At 33.6% G+C, this 21,478-nt stretch overlaps 1 protein-coding gene across 2 annotated transcripts; it reads right to left on the minus strand.

Annotated features, from left to right (window-relative positions):
* Positions 1-10,624: 10,624 nt before the first annotated feature.
* On the minus strand, positions 10,625-20,666 carry LOC132295033 (large ribosomal subunit protein eL31). Of its 2 annotated transcripts, XM_059793107.1 has the most exons (3): positions 20,510-20,666; positions 10,978-11,281; positions 10,625-10,768 (listed from the first exon to the last, which is right to left on the minus strand). In XM_059793107.1, the coding sequence occupies exons 1-2, from the start codon at positions 20,593-20,595 to the stop codon at positions 11,002-11,004; spliced, it is 366 nt and encodes a 121-aa protein (XP_059649090.1). In that variant the 5' UTR covers positions 20,596-20,666; the 3' UTR covers positions 10,625-10,768; positions 10,978-11,001. The 2 variants fall into 2 exon arrangements, with proteins under 2 accessions (XP_059649090.1, XP_059649089.1); XM_059793106.1 differs by having other exon boundaries at positions 10,625-11,281.
* Positions 20,667-21,478: the final 812 nt, after the last annotated feature.

Raw genomic sequence — 21,478 nt, forward strand, 5'->3', positions numbered from 1 at the left:
CCAAACTAAAAATGTTTTCTGATCAACCCTAGGGGAAACAAATGGAACTAGGATGGTTTAAAATTTTAATAAGATATATTTTCCTAACAACAACAACACAAAAGAAAGATGCAAATCATATTGCATTTCACCTCGTGAGAGTTTTGCAAAAGTATGGACCACTCAATTACCCTCACGTCCAATGGAAGAAAATAAAATCTATGAAAATTGTTAAAAAGTTGATCGGAAAATGCTTAAAATTTTACTAAGATAGGTGGATTAGTGTTTGCAAATATATAATTAAACCCTCAAATATACTTTTAGAGAATAAATTTTAAAAATAGATGTAAAGAGAAAAAGTTTAATGCAGTTGTCACGTATTCTCGTTTTTGTTTGTAACATTAATAAACAAAATCTGCTTTAAAAAATAATAAATAAATAAAAAGAAAATCTTAAGTTAAAAGAAAAGGAAGGAAAAAGAATTATTAAACAATGATTGGACTAAGAGACAGTATCAAACATGTGTGACTCCCCCATGTGACTTGCTCGTGGATAGAAAGGTGTTCGTTGGATCCACGTCACTAGCCTTGATTCCACTTTTATTACAATATTTGTCATGGCTTATATATATCTTTACCAGAAATCAAACCGAAGGGACAAAAAAGCCCAACAGGCCCAATCAGCCACAAGGTCCTCCCTATTACTATTCTTATATAACTAGAATTGGGTAAAAACTTTCAGAAAAAAAAAAAAAAAAAAAAAAAAAAAAAAGGTGAACATTTTTATGTACTCATGGTTAAGAAATTATTAACCTTTTTTACAATTTAATTTTGATAAGAAAAGTGAAAAAATATATATATAATAATGGAGGTGTGGAGGTGTTGTCCGAGTGATAAAGAGTCAGGCCTTAAGTGCGAATCCCCTTTTTCCTAAACCCCATTAACTCCAAAATCTCTAACTATTACCATGTTAAAATAAAAATTGTGAAATAATCATGGATATCTCTTGAAATTTAAGGATCAAAAGTGTGATATCAATTTTATTGACATAAAAGTGAATACAAATTTTCTATTATGAAAAAAAAAAAAAGGGTCGAAGAAAAAGAAAGCAAAAGCCATTTCCATAATAGCAGCGAGAGGATACAATGCCCTATTTATTTATGATTTCATGCACCTAGGGAGTTGAAAATAAGCATAGATTCGGAGATTTTCGTACCCTCTCGAACTTTGCTGCAAGAGAAAAAGAAAGCAAAAGCAATTTCCGTAGTAGCAGCGGGAGGATGCTCACATTAATAGTAGAACTCATGCCTCATTGAACATGTAATCCTATTTTTAAATTGGTTTATTCCGCAGCAACAAGTGCTTCACAAGTCTGGATATAAGGTTGCATGAATTGGGTTGTTGAATTTTTTTTATTTTTTATTTATTTTCCAAATGTTATAAACTAAAAAGGTCAAATATTCAATTCAAGGATAATGAGCAAAAAGGGCCCCATCGGAGGCATAGCTGCAAATTTAAAATAGACATGCTCTAAGGAGCTGATAGAAAGCCGAACCTTCAACCTTGACATACATCTTACCAAAGGCAAATTAAAAAGCCATCCCCAGAAATATATATATGTGTGTGTGTGTTGTGTGTGTGTGTGTGACGCCCACTAAATCATGCCCACCAGTTTATTACCAATCTGAAAAGCAGCAAAAGCTTCAGTGATTGCATACTTGACCTCTTCATGTGAGAAAACCTTTGCTTCCACATCTGAACTCTGGAATGTAAGTGTCAACCAGAGCAGCACGATCAACCACTCTTGTCTTGACCAAAACGCCATTCATTTCAATCCCATAGGGTGTGTATCATACTGAGCTAGGTTCTCTGATATTAACTTAACTTGACACAGTAGGGGGTGCAGTAGACTATATTCTGAATTAGATATACAGGACCACAACTTTTCGGGCATTTTATGGGCTACAGAACATGTATCTATGCATGTAGGTGGTCAACTATATACATATTCCAGAGCTGATATGTTCATTCCCCAATTATAAATTTTGATATGTCTCTCTATATACCTACATACAAAAAACAACTTGGAAGTTGGAACAGCAAAAAGCACAATTTTTTTTATGCTTGTCAAAATATATCTATTTATAGTCATTGGTTTTATGGGCAATACTTAGTGAATCTCAACTTACTTGGTCAGTCTTCGTCTGGTGCTTAGTGTCGTAGGTCATGATACATCCCTCTAACCAGCTAAGGGGTCAGTTCATTCATTTCACTATGGCTTAATGTGCCGTATCGTGTTAAAACATTTAATGTAGGCATTAAATAAATTCGACTGGACAATAATGGTGGTGGTTGGCACATGAAAGGCTCTGAGTAGAGAATTAACGGTGATTGTAACTTGTAAGGATCTTAGCCACAACACATGTCCATCATCTCGTCAACCAATTTAAAATCCTTCTACTGGGGAGCTCAACCCTAGTGTTGTGCTCAATGACCCACCCTGACATCAGGGTTTTCTTTGGACTTGGGGGTTTTATTTTCAAAATTTGGTGAGTGTGATTAGGGGTAAACAAATAATTCGTCAATTCGATTAGTGTAGTTTGGTTCGATTTTCAGATCTCATGATTAAGTGATAGTTTAGAAAAATAGTACTCAGTTATTCACAATTCGGTTAACGGATTGAGCCCTGAAAAAATCAATCCGAACCTATTCGAACTGTTGCCTAAATAATATATTAATACATTATAAATATATATATTAATATATTGAATATACTTACTATATTTTTATTTTTTTTAATTTATTATTCTATTTGGATAATTTATGTTGCCTGTTATTAAGTATATAATTTACAAATCTATTGCTCTTATTTAGTATATGATTTACAAATTTTATTACTATTAGTGTTAGCATGTTACCTTGTATATGATTTACAAATCTATATTATTTTTCTAGTTTTAATTTCTAGTTTTTAATACTAATTTGAGATTTTAATGGACTATAAAGTATAATTATATTGGGTTATTTGAAAAGTTCAATCCGTCCAAACCGATCCGTTATTTCACGGATCAATTTGGTTCAGATTTAAGATTCCCACGAATCGGAGATTGAACTTTATCTCAAACTGAATTGATTCAATTCGTGATCAGCCCTAAGTGTGACATCATTCCAGGGTATTGGCATTGAAGTAGGGATGGCAACGGGGCGGGTTTGGAGCGGGTTTCCCTAAATCCCACCCTGCCCTTTTTAATTTTTGCCAAGTCCATGCCCGCCCCAAGACCCTCGATGGGTTGGATTTTCATATCCAGCCCCGCCCCATTGGGAAATATTGTGCTCCCGTACTCGCCCCGCTAACAAATTTTTTTCTCCCACTTTTTAAAACTTAAGCTCCTGCTATTTGAATGTGGAAAGCCTGGAAATGGCACAATATAAATGAAATTATGTATCCTAACAAAAAAAAAATAATAACATACACATAAAATAATTCAGAGAACATAATAAATAAAAATAATAATTTAATACAACTAAATCACAAGAAGTTTTAAGCTCTAACTTTCACCATAATCAAAACAAAAGCAAATTTAATACCAAGTTTACGTGTATATATATATATATATATATATATATATATATATATATGCTTAGCGGGGCGGGGCGGGGCGGGGCGGGGCCCCTAGGATATGTATATTGAACCCTTACTCGCCCCGTGATCCGCGACGGGTACAAAATTTGTATCCATGCCTGCCCCAATGGTATAAAAAGTGTTCCCATATCCGTTATTAACGGGGCGGGGCCCCAGCGGGGCGGTAAAAATTGACATCCCTACATTGAAGTGATCAACTTTTCCGTCCAAATACCATAATAAGTCAAATCAAAAATAAAAATAGATAGTTTATAGTTTTAATTTTCGTTTTAAAACAAAGACTTTGGTTCTCAGTTCGACCCTACTGCAAATATATTATACAGTAGATTAGATTTGGTCAGTTTGGATCCGTAGGCTGTAGCAACCTTACCAGGATCCTAGCATGGGGCAATTGGCATTACTCCTAGTGCCCAATTAGGAAGACACCTGCAGCACTATACAGGCACGAACCAGCGATCGTGAAGACTCGCTTACCTGCTATTACAGGCCATCACATGACCTCAAATCCACCTTTAGAGAGTAAATTTTAAAAATACAAGTAAAGAGAAAAAGTTCAATGTATTTGTCACACATTCTCGTTTTTGTTTGTAACATTAATAAACAAAATCTCCTTAAAAATAATAATAAATAAGAAAATCTGAAGGTAAAAGAAAAGGAAGGAAAAAGAATTAGTAAACAATGATTGGAAGAAGAGAGTATCAAAACGTATGCAAGACTCCCCCATGTGACCTGCTCGTGGATAGAAAGGTGTTCGTTGGATCCGCGTCACTAGCTATGATTCCACTCTTTTTACAATATTAATCATGGTCAGGCAGCTCGACCCTTAAGCGAGTTAGGTGGCCACCTAAAGCACAAACTAATAAAGTGGTCCCAAAATATTATACTTGCCAAGTATATAATATATTGTAATTGTTTCCTTATTGAACGTTAATTCTAAAAAATTTATCTCCTAAAATAACTCTTTTTATTTTTTTATTTTTATTTTTTCTCTCTCTCCTTATCATCATTCACACCTTTCATTAAACTTTAACCAAGAGAGAAATTATTTATCTCCTAAAATAACTTCTTCTTCTTTTTTTTTTTTTTTTTTTTTTTTTTTTTTTTTTTTTTTTTTTCTCGCTCTCCTTATCATCATTCACACCTTTCATTACACTTTAACCATCTCCTTATCATCATTCACACATTTCATTACACTTTAACCAAGAGAGAAATTATTTCTCTCCCAAAATATCTCATTTTTTTATTTATCTCCTAAAATATCTCATTAATATTTTATTTCTTTGTCTCCTAAAATATCTTTGTCTATCATATACACATTTTTTTTTACACCAACACTATATATATTTAATATTTTTTCGGTAAATTACAGTACAATAAATAATTAGCCTAGGGAAGTAAAGAAACTTTCCACATTCTCTTTTTCTAGATTTTTATTTTTATTTTTATTTTTTTTTTCTTATTCCTAATCCTGACGTTCATTTTGAATTCTGATTTCTCTCATCTTTTAGCAAACTCAACAAGTTACAAGTTACAACTTACAAGTCATCTCCCTTCTCATTCTTCTCTCGTAACAACTTTACAATTTTTTTCCTTCTCAGACTCAATATTCATTAGTCTCAAATCTCAATTTGAATGCACAATTCTTTAATTGAAGAATTTGCAATAGCATTAAATTGGGGGCTTTCTAAATCAGGTTATATTACATCTCAAAATGCAAGAAGGGTAATTTTCAATTAATTATTATATAATAATTAATATATTGCATATTATGATATGAAAATGTCACTTTTCATTTTTGCCTAAGGTTCCGATTTACATCGAGGTGCCCCTGATCATGGTTTACACTCCCTCCATTTTAATATAATTGTTCACTTTGTAAACTGTGAATAATTATATTAGGAATGATGGAATATATCTTTAATAGATACCCAGCCGAAGGGGCAAAAAAGCCCAACAGGCCCAATCAGCCACAAGGTACTCTTACTATTCTTATATAACTAGAAATTGGTAAAAACTTTCTCGAATTTTTAAAAAAATAATAAAAAAGAAGAATAAACATTGTTATGTAATAGTCAAGGATGTGTTTAGTAACCCAAAATATTTTTTGTATTTTGTTGTCAATCCTTAACAAGGAGAAGCAAATACAAAAATCATGTTTAGTAATTTGTTTTTGTTTCCTCTTAATGAAAAACATTTCTCATTTTTATGGAAAAAAAAAAGAGAACACATCAAAATGATGTTTCATGTGTTTTTTCACTGTAGCTGAGGAGACGTTTTTACCACTATTTCTCTCGTTTTTGACGCAACAACTGACATACTTCCATTAATACACAACCACTGATATTACTCCATTAGTATTTTATATTCTATATATATCTACATTATACAAAATCTATTTTTATATTCTATATATATACATTATACAATTGTACGCCCTGTATTTTTTTATTTATTTTTTCCCTTTTTTGATTGTTGTACATGTATTGGTTGTGGTTTGTTTTCAGATTTTTTGTTAATATATATCTATATATAAAATCTATTTTTATATTCTATATATATACATTATACAATTGTACGTTTATCTTACTCTATATATATATATATATTTAGATTATATCTTTTATTGTGATTGAAAGTTAGATTTTGATAGATGGATGAAAAAATAAATTAAAAAAATTTCCAAAAAAAAATAAATTTAACAAATGTTTTACTAAACACTGCTTTTTATTTTTTATTATTAAAATTGTGACAATTGCAAAAGTTACTAAATGTTATTTTTGCTTTCTGTTTTTATTTCGAAAAAAAAAAATTATGTTTCTGTTTCTTTACAATTGCAAAAATAAAAAACGAAAACGTTACTGAACGCACCCTAATAAAATATCATTAACCTTTTTAAACAATTTAATTTTGATCAGAGAAGAAAAAAAAAAATTATCTTGCGGATTTGTTATCCGAGTAATAAAAATCCGACCTTAAGTAAGTGCGAATCCCCTTGTTCCTAAATCCCATTAACTCCCAACTCATTAAAATAAAATTTGTGAAATAATAATAGATATCTCTTGTTTGAAATTTAAGGATCAAAAGTGTGAAAACATGTAATCAATTTTATTGATATAAAAGTGACTACAAATTTTCTATTATTTACATAATTAAAAAAAATATGTCATTCAATCCAATCACCTGGTAAGATACTTAGAGTTGAAAATAAACATAGATCCAGAAATTCCCGATTATGTCAACCTTTCAAATTGTTGCGGTTGCTGCAAGAGGAAAAGAAAACAAAAGCAATTCTTGTAGTAGCAGCAAGTGGCCGTTCATATTAATAGTAGAACTCATGCCTTATCAAGCATGTTATCCCATTTTAAAATTGGATTATTCTGCAGCAGCAAGTGCTTCACAAGTCTGGATATAAGGTTGCATGAATTGGGTTGTTGAATTTATTTTATTTTTTATTTTTCAAATATTATGAACTAAAAATGTCAAATATTCAATTCAAGGATAATGAGCGAAAAGGGACTCATTGGAGGCATAGATGCAAATTTAAAATAGACATGCTTTAAGGAGTTGATAGAAAGCCGAACCTTCATCCTTGACATACATCTTAAGAAAGGAAAATTAGAAAGCACACACCAGAAAATATATATGTGTGTGTGTATGTGTGTATTGTGTGTGTGTGTGTGATGCATTGCAACTGAGCCAATAACGCCCACTAAACCATGCCCGCCAGTTTATTACCAATCTGAAAAGCAGCAAAAGCTTCACTGATTGCATACTTGACCTCTTTATGTGAGAATTCGAACTCCTACCGGTGTATTTACCAATGTCGATCCCAACCTTTGCTTCACTGATTGCATACTTGACACAGCACCTTTGTAACTCATACATACAGGACCACATAACTTTTGGGCATTTTATTTGTTACAGAACATGTATCTATGCATGTACGTGGTCAAGTATATACATATTCCACAGTTAATATGTTCATTCCCCAATAGTAAATTTTGTTCTCGTACATTAATAAACAAAACAATTATACATGTCTCTCTATGTACCCCACATACAAATTACTACACGATCACACAGAAATATGAAAAGTCAAGTTTACTCCTGTTCCAACTTCCAAGTTGGAACAGCAAAAAAAACACAGTTATGGTGAAGGTAGCGATGTGTTTGTCTTCGTGACAGCTTCTTCTTGCTTGTCATAATACATCAATTTATAATGGGTAATACTAAGTGGATCTCCACTTGCTTGGCCTTCGTCCGGTGCTTAGAGTCGGGGACGTGATCCCTTTAAAATTCCTTCATTTCACTATGGCTTAGTGTGGCGTAGCATGTTAAGCATTTAATGTATGCATTAAATATATTCGACTGGGCAAATAATGGCGGTGGTTGGCACATTAAAGGCTTTGGGCAGAGAAATAATGGTGATTGTAGGGACCTCAGTCACAGTGCATGTTTACCATCCCTTTGGTCAGTCCTATTACCGTCAGGGCGAAGCCAGAAATATAAAATTTGGAGGGGGCTAAATTATTAATATAAAATTAAATTTTTTTTAATAAACAAATTTTTTTAGTGCATTTTAGATTTCTTTTTTTTTTTTTTTTTTCGTTAACATGTCTATAAATGATATGTAAAGAAAAAATAGAGAGAAAAACATATGACAATCGATAAATGAGTTGTCAAATTAAATTTTTTTTTTATATATTTTTAATTCATAATAATAAACCTATGAAGGAAATGAATAGAGTACTAATATGTTATATCAAGATTGCAATAATAACCTTCCCAAAAAAAGAAAAAGAAAAAGAAAAAAAGATTTGTTAGACTTTTAATACAAGCAATTTCTTTTGCAAACCATCTTTAATAATCATAAATAAGAAACAAAAATAAGTATTTTTTGAAAATTTGGGGAACCAATTTTAATTTTTCTATAGTAAATTACTATTAATAATTATAAATATACACTATTAATAGAAGCTACAGAAAATTTTGAGGGAGTCAATTTAAAATTTTCCATACTAAATTACCTTTAATAAGTATAAAAATACACCACTCATAGAAGTAACAGACTTTTTGGGTTGGGGGGGAATAAAAATACACCACCACTAATAGAAGTAACAGATTTTTTTTGGGGGGGGGTAGTCGCAGGTCTATGAGAAGGTCATACCCTTATCACGGTGGCATACCTGGGGACCTCAAGTCGAGTGACCTACGTCAAGGTTTTCTTTGGACAGAGAGTTTTATTTTCGAAGTTTCAGTCATTCAAGGGTTTTGGCATTGAAGTGATCGACTTTTCCGTCCAGATATCATAATAACTCGAATCAAAAATAAAAATGGATAGTTTATAGTTTTAATTTTCTTTTTAAAACTAGGAGTCTAAACTGGGTCGGGTTTGGTTCTCAGTTCAACCCTACTGCAACCATATCATTCCAGTGGAATAAAATTGGTCCGTTTGGATCTTCTCAAGTGTCTAGGAGCAGTCGCAGGTATATGAGAAGGTCATACCCTTATCACGTGCCATACCTGGTGACCTCAACTCGAGTGACCTACGTCAAGGTTTTCTTTGGACTTAAGAGTTTTATTTTCGAAGTTTCAGTCATTCAAGGGTTTTGGCATTGAAGTGATCGACTTTTCCGTCCAGATATCATAATAACTCGAATCAAAAATAAAAATGGATAGTTTATAGTTTTAATTTTCTTTTTAAAACTAGGAGTCTAAACTGGGTCGGGTTTGGTTCTCAGTTCAACCCTACTGCAACCATATCATTCCAGTGGAATAAAATTGGTCCGTTTGGATCTTCCTAGTCACAGTGCAGCTCATACTCTCTACAATGAGTTGGCAATTTTGAACTGGTCAAACTGTCATGGTTAGTCAAATGCTATTTAGGAGATTGTGAGTCCTAGACTTTTTGACTTACCAATCAATAAAATTGATCAATTGAGTGGTAATTAAATCACCATAAATTTAATGTCTACACCCAAAAGAAAAGGATTTGAATCCATCCAACTCTTTTCGAAGTGCTAATGTTGTACGCATCTCCAATTTCTCCATCCACAAAGATGCATTCCAAACCAATTGTATCAATCACAAAAAAATAAAAATAAAAAGGTTTCATTCTGACCTGTGAGGCACAAAATTCAAGATCTAATCAAATGTCCAAACCCTATCTCGATCATCAAGTTATGATTGATTTCAACCTCAACCTTGAACCCCTTTACATCAACACACCAAATAGCATACAACCTGAAATGCCCAAAAAAGTTCTTGCAACTCTGTTCACAAATTCTACAACACCAACCAGACCTGTAGGCTGTAGCAACCTTACCAGGATCCTAGCATGTGGCAATTGGCATCACTCCTAGTGCCCAATTAGGACACCTGCAGCACAATACAAATACGAACCCGCGATCGTGAAGACTCGCTTACCTGCTACTACAGGCCATCACAGGACCTCATCTGCAAGTGTCTTATGACCCAACTTCAATAAATTATAAAATCCCAAACCCAGGCCTCAACAAATTGTAGGCCTTTTGAATTCTCTCCATCAGAAAAACGATGTTTTGGCGAATTGTTTCAGATTTATTGCAGCTATAATATTCATTACTGAAACATATATGCACTTGCACCCATAAAAAATGATATACATAAGGAGGTAAAAGAGTAAAAAGGAACCTAAAATTACAACTGATCTACTAAAACTCAAAAAACTACTATGAAATTATTAGAGAGGAAAAGTAAGTTAAAGATTAACTAACCCTTCTGTTGCTTGTTATGACCATTGAACTAGGAAGATTAAAAGTAGGGTCTTCCGTTGATTTACTAGCATCTAGTAGTTCACTTTGGAAGGTCTTTTTTTTTACTTTGTTGAAAATAGCATTACTCAGTTTCTTGTTTAGATGAAAATAGCCAAAAGATAGGACTAAAGTCTTTTTCTATGAATGTGAAAATATAAGAACAATGGATCTGATTTGCCCAACAGTCAACATATGGCATCAGTTCAAGATGAGAATAAATTAGGGGCCTTTTATTTAATAAATAGTCCTAAAATGCGCTCCATACAGAGGGTTTTCTGGCTATCTTTCAATATTCCAACTGCAAATAATTCAATTTAAAACAGGTCGGCCAACTTAAGCTTTTGAGGCTCTACCTGCAAACAGAAGTTTTCAGGACAACTTGAGCATTATAAATTGGAACACAGATGTCCACCAGACTGATTCATAAACCACAAACAATCTTTAAGGTAAAATTTATCTATGATGGATGGATTGGCAAGAGAGCCTAAACCAAACCAAAATATCTCTAGATTATGAAAAAAACCAAAAAAAAAAAAAAGATACAGCACAAAATTGGAGTTACCTAGGATCTCGCAACATAGATACTTCACTCTTCTTCATCAATGATTTTGGTGCCCAACCCCTTCAGTCCCTCCGCTGGTATCTCAGCAACAGTGACTAGTGAGTAAAGCTCCTCCTTAGCATCTTCTTCGTCATTTCTCTTTCGTGCAATGCGGACACGAATTCTTCTAGGCACACTCCGAATTCCACGACTCCATATGTGCTTGTTCAGCTTCACATCAACTCTAACATCAGTTGTCCCCATAGCCTTTTTGGCAAATTTCCTAATCTCCTTTATGGCGTTTGGAGCCTTCTTCTTGAATGTGCTGCACATTTGAATTTAAAAACCACCAAGTATATAAGGAAATAGCGAGCAACTTGACAGACGATTGAATAACAAACTAAAGGTCCAAAGCATACAAAGTCGTCTCCGGATTTCATGTTAAAATACATTGTCCTCCATTATTTAATGAGAAAACTGGTTCGTGGCAACACTATGTCAACTATAATTTACATTTGCCTAAAATTTTCTACGCACAAAATATGCCATGTACTTGGGGCTCGAACTGGAGTAGAATTCAGTTCCAGATCCATATCTGGATTGGAATCAGGATCAAAATCGGATCCTATGAACATGATCCATATCTGCCCCATATAATTTAACCAAATTCCAAATGGAGTGGAATATACTTGGATCCGGACCGGATCTTGAGTAAAATTTGATCGAATTAAGAATTATCTAGATCCATATTTGACCCAAATTCGTGACAAATCTTTCAACGAAGATACATATCCAAACCGTTTTTTAATTCGGATTCATAATTAAGATCCAATCACAACAAAATATCCTTCATCCAGGTACTGTCCGGACAGGCCTCAGGTAAAAGTGTCAAACAAAATTCATTTCAAGCCCTCCACACACAACCAATAACTTTATCTTGTACGGTATCCTTTTTAAGATCATAATGTATCAAATATAAAGACAAATCCTAGCAATAAATTGCCCACACAATAAATGAATAATAAAGCCCAAAATAAGTACAATATAATTATGACACGCTTTAGCATGAGTTGCACATGCCTCATCATTACTTTTGGAGAAGAGAAAAAAAGAAATAAAATTTGGGATTTTAAAAAATTACGGTTTTTTATGCTTATTGTTATTTTTGGTAATGTTTGGATTTTAAGGTTATTTTGGTAGTATTTTTTAGTTTTAGGTTCTGCTTAATTATTTGCCTACATAAATTAAACACACAATTCAGCTTTTGATTATTGAATAATATTGTGAGTCTGAGAACTCTCTTGTCTTGTTTTTCTCAATCGTTCCTGTCCAGCCTACATATCCACTATAATTTATCACCCCCTTCGTTTTTTGTTGAACATGGACGTTATAAAAAAATATGGAGAATGCGCAAGGAGCAAGCATGGACAGGTGTCCATTACTCACCCAGAAATATATATATATTAAACCACAGGGTTTTCACAATTTCATTTAATACTTATAGTTAGGGTTTCTTTTCGCCCCCCTACATATCCACTCTAAATTATCACCCCCTTCGTTTTTTGTTGAACATAGATGTTATAAAATATATGGAGAATGTGTAAGGAGCAAGCATGGACAGGTGTCCATTAGACACCCAAAAAAAAAAAAATATATATATATATATATATATATATAACATAAGGTTTTCACAATTTCATTAAACACTTATAGTTAAGGTTTCTTTCTCCCATAGTCCCATGTTCGTTTGGTCTCTCCTATTCAATTCAAATGAAGGTATGTACCGTTCGATTCGGAAGATGGTCTTAGGGTTCGATTCGCATGATGTGTTCGATTCAGGTGATGGTCCTTAAGGTTGGATCTTGATGATGGTCTGGAGGATTCCATTCAGATGACGGTCTTAAGAGTTTTGTGTACATTTTTTTTGGGTAAAAATTCATAAATCTACTATATTCAACATTTATCAACCAAAAGAACGAAGAGAGAGATGATATGCGTTTTTTGTTGTTGCAAATAATAACTTAAATGAGTATAATTTTTCGATATTTCATAAATATGTGTTAAGAGTTTCAAATCCCGTCAATTCTCCTGCCTTTAATGGGATTTGAAACGGCTAAATTTTGTTATTTGTATTTCCTAAATTTCAAATCCCGTGTACAATTCCGCCAACCAAAAAAATTGAATTTGGAATCAGGATTACTAAGGATTGTTCTGCAAACCAAAAACTTTAGTGGGATTTGGATTTCGAAACGAGATTCCTATGAATTTTGGAATGACAAAATTATAAGCGAAATTGAAATTCAGGAGATTTCAAATAACAAAATTTAGATGATTCAAATCCTATCAAAATAATGTAGAATTTGATAAGATTTGAAACTCTAGTAACACATAGTTATGGATTTTCCGTATATACCCTTATCTAACATCTTTTTACGTACACACTACACTCTCTATATAACATTACTATTATTCTAAAAGTTAACTATTTTTGTTTCTTTTGGCTCTCTATCCTATCAGCTTCCAACTCTTAACTATTTAGCTGAAAACGCATGTCACATCTCTCTCTTCGTTTCTTTTGCTTCTCTTCCAACTCATTTGAGCTATATTGCATTTTCTGCCACATTGGACCCACGTCACCAAATGACTCCTTGGGCAGGTCGTACTTAAAGACTTTGTGTGTAATCCCTCCTACCCAAACAAATTTTCTATTTATTATTTAACAAAGGCAAAGATGGCATAATATTGTCTTCATTCCGAATCCAATTTTGCATCCAAAATAAAAAAAGGAATTCATTTCCTTTCAAATCCAATTTGTTCCAAATATCCAAATGGAATTCATTCCGAATGAATTTCCAAACTCCCACCCCTCCAGGGGATCTCACTTCACTAGACTTCCAGTCGCTTCCTCAAATTCGAAGGCAGCAATCCTCCTCAATAATCTATTCCTCTTTACTCCAAATCTCTAAAGCCACTTGCCCAACAATGACTTGTTGGACAACTATAGTCTCCTCATCCCCAAAACCCCTCAACTAACTGAGACTCCACACCTCCTCCTATTTCACCAAATGGAACTTAAATTTCTCCTCCAAACCACCCTGCAGAAAGTTCCATTGTCGCTAATATATCCGCCTGAATTGAAACTTAATAATGTCTTAATTATCATAAGCTGCCTTATGGATTTAGAAGACGATTGGATTCAATCTACGGTTACAGAAGCAAGAGGTGAATTTGGACAAAGAAAATATGAGCAATTTACATTGATATACTAAAAAACAAGAAATGAGAAATTTAGAGAGGAAAATGTGAGGAAAAAATTAGGAGTCCAAAAAAGAAGAAAAATGGATGTAATTAATAGAAGAAATGAGAGGCATTAAAGAGAGAACAAGGCCTTTCATTCACACTCTTAATTTCATAAGGAAGTTTAGAACCCACTAAGTGTCATCATCGACATGTGACACAACACTATCTCCACCATGATAGAACCACATCATAAACCCTAAAGTCTTCCAATATACACCACCACTAATCCCATTATCTTCAGCACTCTCCATCATTGTTTATGTTATGAAATAAGAATCGAATAGGAGTTTATGAGAACAAAGAGAAAATTAAATGACAACAAAAATAAATAGCACACATAAACGAGACAAGGATTTACGTGGTTTGGCTATGCCTATGTCTACGGGGAAAAGACAGAACAATATTTATTATGGAAATAAAGAGATATAAGGCAAAGTGGCTCACACCCAAAACCCAATTACACCCAAAATCTCTCACTCACTAACTGATATTACAAACTCACTATGAATTGATGATTTTGGATGCCAAACCACCATGGAGTGCAGGCTATTTATAGCCAAGAAATCACCAACTTGAGCTTACTGGACACTCATGTATTCTTGCTGATCACACACACATATAACTGGCAGAGAAAAAACTTCTTGATCACGCCTACAAACTTGTTGATCACACTCCTTGGCTGCCAAGAAAACTGATGCAAGGGTGATGAAAAACACTTTGCCTTGTATCTCTTTATTTCCATAATAAATATTGTTCTATCTTTTCCCCGTGGACGTAGGCATAGCCGAACCACGTAAATCCTTATCTCATTTGTGTGTGTGCTATTTATTTTTCTTGTCATTTAACTTTCTCTTTATTCTCATAAACTCCTATTCGATCCTTATTTCATAACAAACTGGTATTAGAGCTCGGGTTCGTGTCCTGTGTACAGATACTATTCACACGTACGGTACTGTTCATATATACTATTCTGGTGTAATGTTCACAAAGACGGTATTATTTACCGAGAAATATTTTGGGGAGTTTTTTTAGATGTCGACTAGATACGAGATTGAGAAATTTGATGGCAAGATTAGCTTCAATCTTTGGCGCATTAAGATGCAGGCCCTGCTAACTCAGCAAGGTCTAAAGAAGGTGTTGTTCGGGAAGGATAAGTTGCCAATAGCTATGTCTGATGAGGACAAGGATGAGGTCGAGGAAAAGGCGCACAGCGCGATTATTTTGAATCTAGCTGATGAGGTGCTTCGTGAAGTTATTGATGAAAACACGGCGGCAAAGTTATGGCTGAAATTGGAGAGGCTGTATATGACGAAGTCTCTCACCAACAGACTCTACTTGAAACAGAGACTCTACGCCCTTCGTATGAAGGAAGGTATGCCTCTTAAGAAGCATATTGATAATTTCAATTCTATTATTTTGGATTAGAAAAATACTGATACTAAAATTGATGACGAAGATCAAGCCCTTATTTTGTTGTGTTCTTTGCCTCCTTCCTGTGAGCATTTTGTTACCACATTGCTCTATGGAAAAGACACTATTAGTATGGAGGATATTAAATCCTCATTGAACTCTCAGGAGTTAAGGAAAAAGGTGTCTGGGAATATTGGAGATGAACAGGCCGAGGATCTATTTGTAAGAGACAAAAGTGAGACAAAGAGTTCTGGTAGTAGGGGCAAATCTAGATCTAAAAAAAATGTGGAATGTTACTACTATCACGAGATAGGGCACATCATCAAGTACTGTCCCAAACTAAAGGCAAAGAATGGGAATGGCAAAGAGAAGGTTCAAGAAGCAGCTTATGTGACAACTGCTACAACGAGTGATTCGAAAAGTGACGAATATGTTCTGATGACAACCTTGTGTTCAAGTATGTCATTTAATGACAGTTAGATTCTTGATTCTAGTTGTTCCGTTCATATGTGTCCCAGTAGGGATTCTTTCTCTTCCTATAAAGAGGTGAAAGATGGTTCGATTTTGACTACGGACAGGAAAGCTTTCAAAATTTTGAGAATTGGAATAGTCAAAATCAAGATGCACAATAGGTTGGTGAGAACATTGTCCGACGTGCGACATGTACCGGATCTGAAGATGAATCTTATTTCATTAGGTGTGCTAGACTCCAAAGGTTACAAGGTTGTAACGGAGGGTGGAGCAATGATGATCGTGATGGACTCTCTTGTGGTGCTACAAGGCACCAAAGTGAATAATTTGTATCTTCTCCAAGGGAGTACAGTAACAGATGGAGCTACTACAGGATCTTCTACAGTTCGTAGAAATCTGTATTCGAGTCTTGGCAAAAGAAGAGTTAGAAAGAGGAGTTACAATCCTAGTTCTCAAAAGTGTTGTGAGGGGACTACACAACGCGGTGGGAGAATGAAATCCGTTTTCAGATAGCAACTGAAATTGCAGCAGTCCTTACAGGGAGGCAGACCCATGAGGACAAGTGTGATATTGACTTGCAATAATCTTGGTGGCAATGAAATAGTTCATTCAAGTGCCATTAAGATGTGTGAGAGGCAAGTAGTTGGTCACAATAGAGATGCGAGGAAAAGTCAAGGACGTCATATTCTCCACAAGGGTGAGAAGATGACTTTTCATTACTAGCCGGTGGTCTATGGACAGTTGGAGAAGGTTGCTGAAGGAGATGTCAAATTTGAAATTTTTGAGGGTGTCTTTGATAAGCATTTAGAGTTTGACAGAAATACTGGAGGTATGCTCGTGGTTGCGCAAGACATGCATGGGTTGAAGAATGAGAGCCCGAGGGTTAAGTTTGAGGATGACTCAAGTTTAACTAAAATTCTTAATTAATTTGTTTTGTGGAGAAGACAAGTTGTTTGGCAGAGATACAGTGGCTCATTTAGAATTTTTCGCCAAGGTGGAGATTTGTTAAACTTTGTGGCTCAAAATTGCCAACTCAGCATTGTTTTGCATCACCCTTGCATTAGCTTTCTTGGCAGCCAAGGAGTGTGATCAACAAGTTTGTAGGCGTGATCAAAAAGCCTTTTCTCTATCAGCTATATGTATGTGTGATCAGCAAGAATACATGAGTGTCCAGCAAGCTCAAGTTGGTGATTTTGAGCCACAAAGTTTAACAGTATATCATTGTCCCACTTTTCGTATCACACACATACATGATCACTGGAGCATATAGCCACCATCACAACCAACAACTCCAACCCATCATATTCCCTTCTATAAAGTTCACAAGACCAATTCATAAGAAAATATTAAAATCACCCCATAACCATCATCTCTTGGATTGACCTATGTTGATCGCAATAACATCTAATAGGGGCTCATATGGCATATAGTGAATTTATGAATTTTTAGCCAATAAAAAAAGTACGCAGAACCCTCAAGACCATCATTTGAATTGAACCCTCTGGACCATCTTTTGAATGGAACCCAGTCAAGACCATCACGCGAATCAAACCCTACTCAAGACCATCACGCGAATCGAACCCTACTTGAGACCTCCTTTTAAATCGAACCCTACACATCTTCTCAACGGTAGAGAGACCAAACAAACGAGGGCGAAACGAAACCCTAACTATAAGTGTGTAATGAAATTGTAAAAACCCTTTGGGTAAGTAATGGTCACTTGTGAATGCGCACACCTTACGCATTCTCTATATTTTTATAACGTACATGTTCAATAGTAAAAAATAGCTTTCGTGTTGATACTGAATAATAACTTGAAGGAGTACAATTTTTAGATATAGAGATCAAAATTAATTTAGGTAAGGGTATACACACAAAAATCATAAATATGTGTTATGAGTTTCAAATACCGTCAATTCTATCGATTTTAAAGGGATTTGTAATGACTGAATTTTTTTATTTACATTTCCTAAATTTCGAATCCTAAGAAATTGGGAGTCTGTTTGGCTGAGCTTTTTGATGGCTTGAAATAGGCTTCCAAGCCTATGAAGCTCTTTTCAAAAAAATATGAGTGTTTGGTTAACTACGATAAAAGGAATTCCAACAAACGTCAAAATCCTAAAAAGTCTGTTTAAGTAAAACTCGAAAAACTTGCTTTTGGAACTTATTTCTAGGAAAGTCTGGCTAATTTTAAGTAACAATTTTTAATTACAATTTTATCCTTATTTTAAAAGGAAAGAACACAAGATGTGGAGGATTTGCAGAAAAAATTTCCTATTGATTTCCATTTAATCTAGGATGTGGAGGATTTGCAAAATAATATTCCGATTGATTTCAAAGACTAAGGAGCAAAAGAATTATAAAGATATTTGAACTCTCATCCAAAACACTTCCAACTCTGTATAGAATTCTGAACAACCTTTCTAATTCTCAATATATATATATATATATATATAATAGATTAAAACCTCTCTTTTGTTTTACATACCAAGTTAGGGTTTTAATATAACTATAAATAATAATGAAATTGAGTCTGAATAATAATGCTAAACTGCTACAATTTCTCTCACCGTTTTATTTTTTTTCCCTTCAACTTCTATCGATATGTATACATTGATCTTCACTTTGTCAGTAATGGTGATTTTCACTTTGTCAGCAATGTATCTACAATAAAAGTATGAACAACATTGATGTGCCAATTAATTATTGCTCCATCATCTCTGATTTTCACTCCATTACTCCAATTATCTTTTTTCATTTTTTTTTTCCTTGCTAAATCCCGATTAATTCAACTAAGCTATCACATTTGTACTATTCATGATAATTAAGGATAAAATTGTCAAATTAAATTGTGTTTAGTCAAAAGAATTTTTAAAATAATACATCCACCAAACAACTTTTTTTCTTTAAATTCCTTCCATTAAAATGGATTTTGCAAAGCCCATTAAGTGGAAGGAATTTGAAGATCAAGAAGCTCTCCCAAACAAAGCCTGGATTCCTAAGAATTGTGGAATGACTTATAATACTGTCAACCAAAAACTTTGGTGGGATTTGGATTTGGAATCGGGATTCCTATGAGTTGTGGAATGACAAAATTATAAACATAATTGAAATTCAGGAGATTTCAAATAACAAAATATAGTTTATTCAAATCCCATCAAAATAGTTTAGAATTTGTTGAGATTTGAAAATGTGGCAGTACATATTTATCACTTTTCCGTATATACCCTTATTTAAGGTCTTTCTACGTACTCTCTATATAACATTTCTTGGATTGATCTATGTCGATCACAATGACATCTAATAAAGAATTATTATTTTTTAAACCAAACACATCACATTAAGGAGCCTAAATGACCATAAAAAAACACCTGTTAGATCATATCTAAGGAAACAGAGACTTGTTAGACAATTATTCATCTTGGACACTCAATGCCATCCATTTAAGAATGACATACTATACAATTTAGGAAAAGATAGACATTAGATAGAAGAAATAAGAGGGAGGAGGTAGATTTTAACTTCAATTTTTGTTTTTGTTTTTTCTCTTTTTTTGTAGGTGGGGGTTGTTATGTGACACACTTAATGGGAATTAATCTCATTATAGTACAGTTGAATCTGGAACAAATGTCATCATTTGCAGCCAAAAATTAACTTAAACAAGCAAATAAGTAGTAAAAAAGCTGATTGTACTTTGTAGGGGATTATGTGACCCAAAAAACATTTAAATGGAAAATAATCTTGGAGAAGTGGTATGAAATTGTTTGCAAAAAGTTGCATCTTGAATAAGAACATAAATACTGGGGAAAGCCATTATCAGATGTTTCCTAAACAAAACGAAGCTACTTCAAGAGGATAATCAATTCACTCCCCTAAATACAACGTTGCAACTAGAAAACTTTTAGTATTTACAGATTTCGAAGCAGCAATTTAGGTGTAATTTATTTGTTCCCAAAGTTAACCGAAGATACATGGTAAATTCAGCTTAAACTTCCTGGTGAAATATCAAAACATTAAATGAAAACTCGATTAAAAAATCCAAGAACAAACAGATCATTAGTAGAAAAATGAAAATTACACAGTTAGTTTTTTTAATCGGAACTTGAAATGACTAGAGCAATTTAGTGGACTATATTCACAAAAAGTTTGCTCTCCTTCATCACAATAAAATGATAAATGAATAAATACTGATCTCCACAATCACAGAGTGATCGATCAAAATTTATAAAATAAATTGATAACATCTATAGATTCTATACAATGTAAATACATAGGAAATAATGATATATATATATACACAATAATGTGTATACATATATAACACACACATATATATATATTAAGAATGAGGATATATGTATAGAGAGAGTACCATCCATGCAAGCGTTTATGGAGGTTGATGGTGTACTCCCTGGTGACGACTTCCTCCTTTCTTCCTCTGTTTGCTTTGTCCGCCATTTTTGCAGCTTTCTAAACCCTAGAACCACACTATGCTGCTCCTACCCCACGCTGATATGAAACCCTAGATCTCAAAAGAGATGGCTTATATATTTGTTGGCTTTCATCGTGAAATACCCGAATACACCTCGAAACTTGCGGAAACCCCCTTACCTTACCACTGCAATGGGTCGGATCTCCGGGAGTTTTGTGGGTCTTAATCATGTTTATTTTAAGAAATAATTTGGTTCTTTGTTTAAAACATATATATAATAATAATAAATAAGTAAATAAAATAAGAAAAAATGTAATTGTGTTTGTGTTATATTTTTGTGGATCCGTTTTAACTAATCGTGTCATGTTTGTATTGTGGAGCTCTGTTTAATCAATTGGATCCATTTAATTAGTCTTATGATAATTGTGTTAGACCAATTTGATTAATCTTTATCCTATTTTGACCTAATTATTATGGGCATTCTCTTATTTTCATATAAATTCAATATGTGTATGGTATTTAGATATTTTTTTGTAATTGTACTATCCAAAAGATTCTCATGAAATTTTTTTTTTTTTTCAATTATCTCAATTTTTCATTGTATTTTTATATTTTAATTATATTTAAGGAATGGTAATTTATTTAAATTTAAAAATTTAACTGTGTAACTCATTTAACAAATGAGTCATGTTCGTGTTGAGGGTCCTCGATACCATTATTTAACCAGTCGTATCTTAGTTGATCTATTTAGCATAGTAGAACTATATTTATATGTTCACCAAGAGAGAGAAAACTAAAAATACAATAAAGTGCAATGAGTGGTACACTTGCCTTTTGATCCAAAAATTTAAATTTTTATCCGAGCTTGCAACGTCCTCGTTGCGATCAAACTGTACTACTTACTCAACC

Source organism: Cornus florida, unplaced genomic scaffold (genome assembly GCF_030987335.1).
Source record: "Cornus florida cultivar Cherokee Brave unplaced genomic scaffold, ASM3098733v1 CherokeeBrave_3.0.0_Hap2_Chr02, whole genome shotgun sequence".
Lineage (NCBI taxonomy): Eukaryota > Viridiplantae > Streptophyta > Magnoliopsida > Cornales > Cornaceae > Cornus > Cornus florida.